At 38.6% G+C, this 5,273-nt stretch overlaps 1 protein-coding gene across 1 annotated transcript in view; it reads right to left on the minus strand.

The window, feature by feature from the left end:
* The window catches only part of RANBP17 (RAN binding protein 17), a 520,934-nt gene extending 516,025 nt beyond the window's left edge, over positions 1 to 4,909 (minus strand). Inside the window, exons 1-2 of the mRNA XM_006864848.1 lie at positions 4,904 to 4,909; positions 3,901 to 4,047 (exon numbers count right to left, since the gene is read on the minus strand). Coding sequence (XP_006864910.1) covers positions 3,901 to 4,047; positions 4,904 to 4,909 — 153 coding nt within the window. The remainder of the gene's footprint in view (positions 1 to 3,900; positions 4,048 to 4,903) is intronic.
* Positions 4,910 to 5,273: the final 364 nt, after the last annotated feature.

The following is a 5,273-nucleotide window of genomic DNA, read 5'->3' on the forward strand; positions in this document are numbered from 1 at the left end:
TTCATATGCATGTGAAAGTAGAACAGTGAATAAGAATGATCCTAAAAAAATTGATACATTAGAGTAACGGTACTGGAGAAGAACACTGAATGTATCATGGACTGCCAGAAGAACAAACAAATCTCTGTACAGCCAGAATGCTCCTTAGAGACCAGGATGGCCATTTTTCATCTCTTATACTTTGAATATTTATAAGGTAGGACCAATTTGGAGACAGACATCATGTTTGGTAAAGTGGAGTGTCATCTAAAAAGAAGAACCCCAAGGAGATGGGCTCAAGTTTAATGACTGTAAGGATGGCGCAGGACTGGGCAGTATTTAATTCTGTTGTGCATGAGTCTCTATGAGTCAGAACCATCTTGACTGCACTTAACACTAATAGTGTTACCAAAACAGACTGCATTTCATTTTGTTGACTTATCTTCAATTATATGAATTTCTGCTAGAAATAAAAGCTAAATATCCAGACTTTTCCTATCACATCATATTCAACAGCTTAATAATAGTGGCAATGTTTTTGAGTTCACGACTGATTTTTTTTCTGAAGGAGAAGAAATGCCCTCAAACACTACTGTGCATACTAAATACTATATCGTTTGGAAATTAGCTTTTGTTGAACACTTGATAACATAGCTTAATGAATTTAACCTAAAATACTAAAACTTCCTAAAAGGTAACCAGTGCTTAGAGGTTATACTGCACAAAGTTATTTCAATGATTACTATATGTTTGAATTGCATATAATAATGTCAAGCTACTTCATACACTTCCCATAATGTCAAAAGTTAAAACAATTAGTGATAACACCATACCCAACCAAATTATTTTCTAAGTTCAAATTACAGCTCCAGCAGGATTTTTCAGATCTTGATGCAAGTACAATGAAAATTCCATATTACAAAATCCATTTAACTGTGCAATTGCAGAGCCTTCCCATAACTTTTGATTTAAAGTGATTTATCTGCAATTTGATGGCATGCTAAAAGGCAAATATCAAGAAAAGATCTGATGGAATTTCATAAATGTCTTCTGAATGCTGAATGTCATCAAGTAAAATCACATGCTCATGAGAAGAAATGGAAAATGCAGCTAATTGCCTCCATAAACAACTGTCTACTTTACCAAGAGACCAGAAGAACTGGGTAACACCCAGTTACCATGACTGCTCATTTTCATTAAAGGTTTGCTAGAAGAATTTTGAGCAAAAGGGTAAAAATGCAAAATCAGCATTACAAATTCTCATGGAATGCAGACTTTCTGGAGCCGATATTCTGAATGAACCCCTGAAATCACTGCCATGAGATAAACATTAAACTTTAAACCCAAAACAACCCTGGAAGTCTTCTTAAAACCAGTAATAGTTTTGCTTAACTAGCATAGAATATCTGCCATGAGTATTGTACTCTTTAAAATCTGTCTATAAGGGATCGAACTGACAACAGCAACTACAAAGTTTGGATAGGAAACTTAGGGGGCAGTGAATTAATGTTAATGGGGGAGGAACAATTCAGAAAAGAAGGATAAGAATGTTTGCACACTGGGAAGAATGCAATCTGTGTCACTAAACTGTACATGTAAAAGTAGTTGCACTGCTCCGTGTTCTGCTGTGTATAGCCATAACAACAATAAACAAAATAAAAACCATTTTATAAAATTATTTGTTCATGACAGATATAACTATTTGGCAGTATCATCTGTGAGAAAAGATAGTTTTAAAGATAAAATTAGTAAAATCTCATTACAGAAGAGTACTACCATATAAAAATTTGCAATCAATGTTTATAATAGAGAACACTAACTTTGAACCCCAATTATGCATACGTGTTGTTGTTGTTAGGTGCCATTGAGTCGGTACCGACTCATAGTGACCTTATGCACAGCAGAACGAAACACTGCCCGATCCTGAGCCAACCTCACTATTGTTGCCATGCTTGAGTCCACTGATGCTGCCACTTGGCCAATCCATCTCTATTAATCCCTAAATGACTAATTCCATCCTTCTCTTTGCCGTTGTTAAGCACTATTGTGTCGATTTCAACTCAGTGACCCTGTACAGGGTTTCCTAGGAACAGTTGGTGGCTTTAAACTGCTGACCTTGAGGTTCAAACTGACCGTGCAGTCCAGTGCATTATCCTTCAGTACAACACCTTCTTATTAACAGGTCTATATTACAAAAGGAGTCCTGGTGTGTCACTGTGGGCTAATGGGTCAGACTGCAAAGTCAATTGAACTGTAAGGTCAGTGGTTCAAGTTCACCAGCTGCTCTTTGGAAACCCTATACAGGATCACTATGGGTCAGAATCGACTCGACGGCACTAACAGCAACAACATACTACAAAAAATAAGTATTCAACTATTGTTATATTTTGAATTTCATCAATAAAACTTTCTGAAAACTTATCTTCTTCCTTGTTATTAAAGTATCTACAAAATATCCTAAAATTTGCCTCTTGGCCTAAAATATTTACAATCTGACCTTTTACAGGTAAAGTTTATTGATCTCTGCTCTAGACCATGGCACCAGGTAGGTGCCATCAAGTCAGATTCAACTCACAGTGACCCCATGCACAACAGAATAAACACTGCTGGCCCTGCACCATCCTTACCATTTTTTGTTATGCTTGAGCCCATTGCTGCTGCCACTGTGTCAATCCATATCATTGGAGGTCTTCCTTTTTTTTGCCGACCCTCCTTTTTACCAAGTATGATGTCATTCTCCAGAGACTGGTCTCACCTGACAACATGTCCAACGTATAACTAACGAAGTCTTGCCATCCTAGCTTCTAAGGAGCATTCTGGCTATCCTCTATCCAGATTTGTTTATTCTTCTTTTTCTCCAACACCATAACTCAAATGCATCAATTCTTCTATGGTCTTCCTTATTCACTGTTCACCTTTAATATGCATACGAGACAATTAAAAATATCATGGCTTGAAATAAATGCACCTTAGTCCTCAAACTGGTATCTTTGCTCTTAAACAGAGGTCTTGTGCAGCAGATCTATCTAATGTAATATGCCGTTTGAATTCTTGCCTACTGCTTCTATGAGTGTTAATTGGGGATCCAAGCAAAATGAAGTGTTTGACAATTTCAGGTTTTTTTCTCCAATCATGACGCTATTTATTGGTCCAGTAGTGAGGATTTTTGTTTTTGTTACATTGAGGTGCAATCTATACTGAATGCTATAGTCTTTGATCCTTATCAGGAAGTATTTCAAGTCCTCTTCACTTTCAGCAAGCAAGGTTTTATCATCTGCATATTGACAAATTGCTTATGAATCTTTCTCCAATCCTCATGCCATGTTCTTTTTCATATAATTCAGGCTCCCTTGTTGTAATGCTTGCCATATCATTTCATAGCTCTATATTTATATACCTCTGCCTCCCCAACTAAACCATGAGCTACTTTAAGGACTGTATGTAAACCAAGTACGCAGTTCAATGCTTGGTTTGACATTTAAGTCTTTGACACAGGATTGCTGAATGAATGGCTCTGAATTTCTAGAAGGCAGACAGGCAAGTGGTAGTCAGCATCCCTCTGAATCATTCCTGCATGTCTCAAAAAGAGTTAATTACAACCTGCCTCCCCAACCTAGACTTAGAAAACACACACACACCGTTGTTTCATTCAGCTTTTTTAAAGGGTAGTATTTGCCCACTGGTATGAAACAGAAAAATGAACCAGCCCAAACCACTATTTTCACCTCCTGGGCTCTTCACTAAGTGTACTTTCTAAGCTTTTCAATTCCTTCCTAGATTAATCTCTTTGACAGTGAAATACACTAGAGTGAAAACACATGTGGCAATATCTATCAGTTACCAATGCTAGCACACACCACTTCATTACGACTGACAGAGTTACTGATCCTTCGTGGTCAATCACTGTTATCAAAGACTTACTGTTCCTTGTTCTAATAAAAGTTGACACTTGCTGAGACATTCTGGGCTGTCAATCAGGTCCAGGAGTGCTTTCTCAGCCTCGATTCTTTGCGAAAGGTCAGTTCCTATATAGAGGTGAGTACATAATGCTTCCAACTCAGTCAAACTCTTAAGGGGAAAACAAAACAAAACAACACTTTAGTGGTGTGAAAAAACATAATAAGGTAAATACACCAACCACAGAATACAAATGAAGCAAATACCAGGCTTTTAATCAATAAATCAATACACGCTTATTGAACTACCACTTCTTAGTAGGAGACTGAATAAAACACATCTCCTACCACCACTATCAATAACAACAGCCACCCAAAAGTACTTCATTATAAAATTAGCAGTTTTACAATAAAAAAGTAAAAGTACAGAAAATGGGAGGGCACACATAATTGAAGGGGTAAGAAAGAACTGACATGGAGAGATGCAGCAGCTGGGGACTCTGGACTCAGGGAGGGAGAGGGGCTGTGTGCTGACGGCCCAGGGGTCAGGCTTGCGGGGTGTACCCTTTGGTTGTTTGATGATGCATGGAGGGGACTGTAATCATTGCAATGAAAGAAAGACCTGCCTGAAGAAGTAGCATTTATGCTGAGACCTGAAAGGGTGAGTCAGATGAAAGAAGACCAGAAGGCCTTCCAGACAGAGAAATAGCATGTACCAGGGCACTGCAGTGGAAAGGGGTTTAATCATTTCAAGGAACGAAAAGTTCAGTGTGACCAAACAAAAAGCAAGGAGACACCAGATGAGGCTAGAGAAACGGGTGCAGGAATGACCAGGCTTTGCAGTCACTATGCCAATTTACAATTCTTTCCCAAACTGCTCCATCTATAAAAAAGAAATGCTGATAATTATAAATATATGCTGATTTGGGGCACGTGAAGAAGCAACAACTTTTAGTGTGGCAGGTCAACTATTTCATGATTTTCAGGAAGTATGACTTATCCCATGGTATTTCTAGCAATGTCATTACTATCATATTGCAGGTCTCTATTTTATAAAAGAAGTCCTGGTGTGGTGCTATGGGTTAATGTGCTGGACTGCAAAGTCGGTTTGAACTGCAAGTTCAGCGCTTCAAGCTCACCAGCTGCTCCTCAGAAACCCTATACAGGGTCACTATGGGTCGGAACAGACTCAACGGCACTCAACAACATTTTATAAATGGAGTCCTGGTGTGGCACTGAGTGTTAATATGCTGGACTACAAAGTCAGTTTGAACCGCAAGGTTGGCAGCAGTTCAAGTTCACCAGCTGTTCCTCAGAAACCCTATAAAGGGCCCCCCCCCCCAGATAGGAACAGACTCGAAGGCACTTAACAACAACAATAACAAGTTTATAAAAGGA

This window comes from Chrysochloris asiatica, unplaced genomic scaffold (genome assembly GCF_000296735.1).
Source record: "Chrysochloris asiatica unplaced genomic scaffold, ChrAsi1.0 scaffold00071, whole genome shotgun sequence".
NCBI classification, from domain to species: domain Eukaryota; kingdom Metazoa; phylum Chordata; class Mammalia; order Afrosoricida; family Chrysochloridae; genus Chrysochloris; species Chrysochloris asiatica.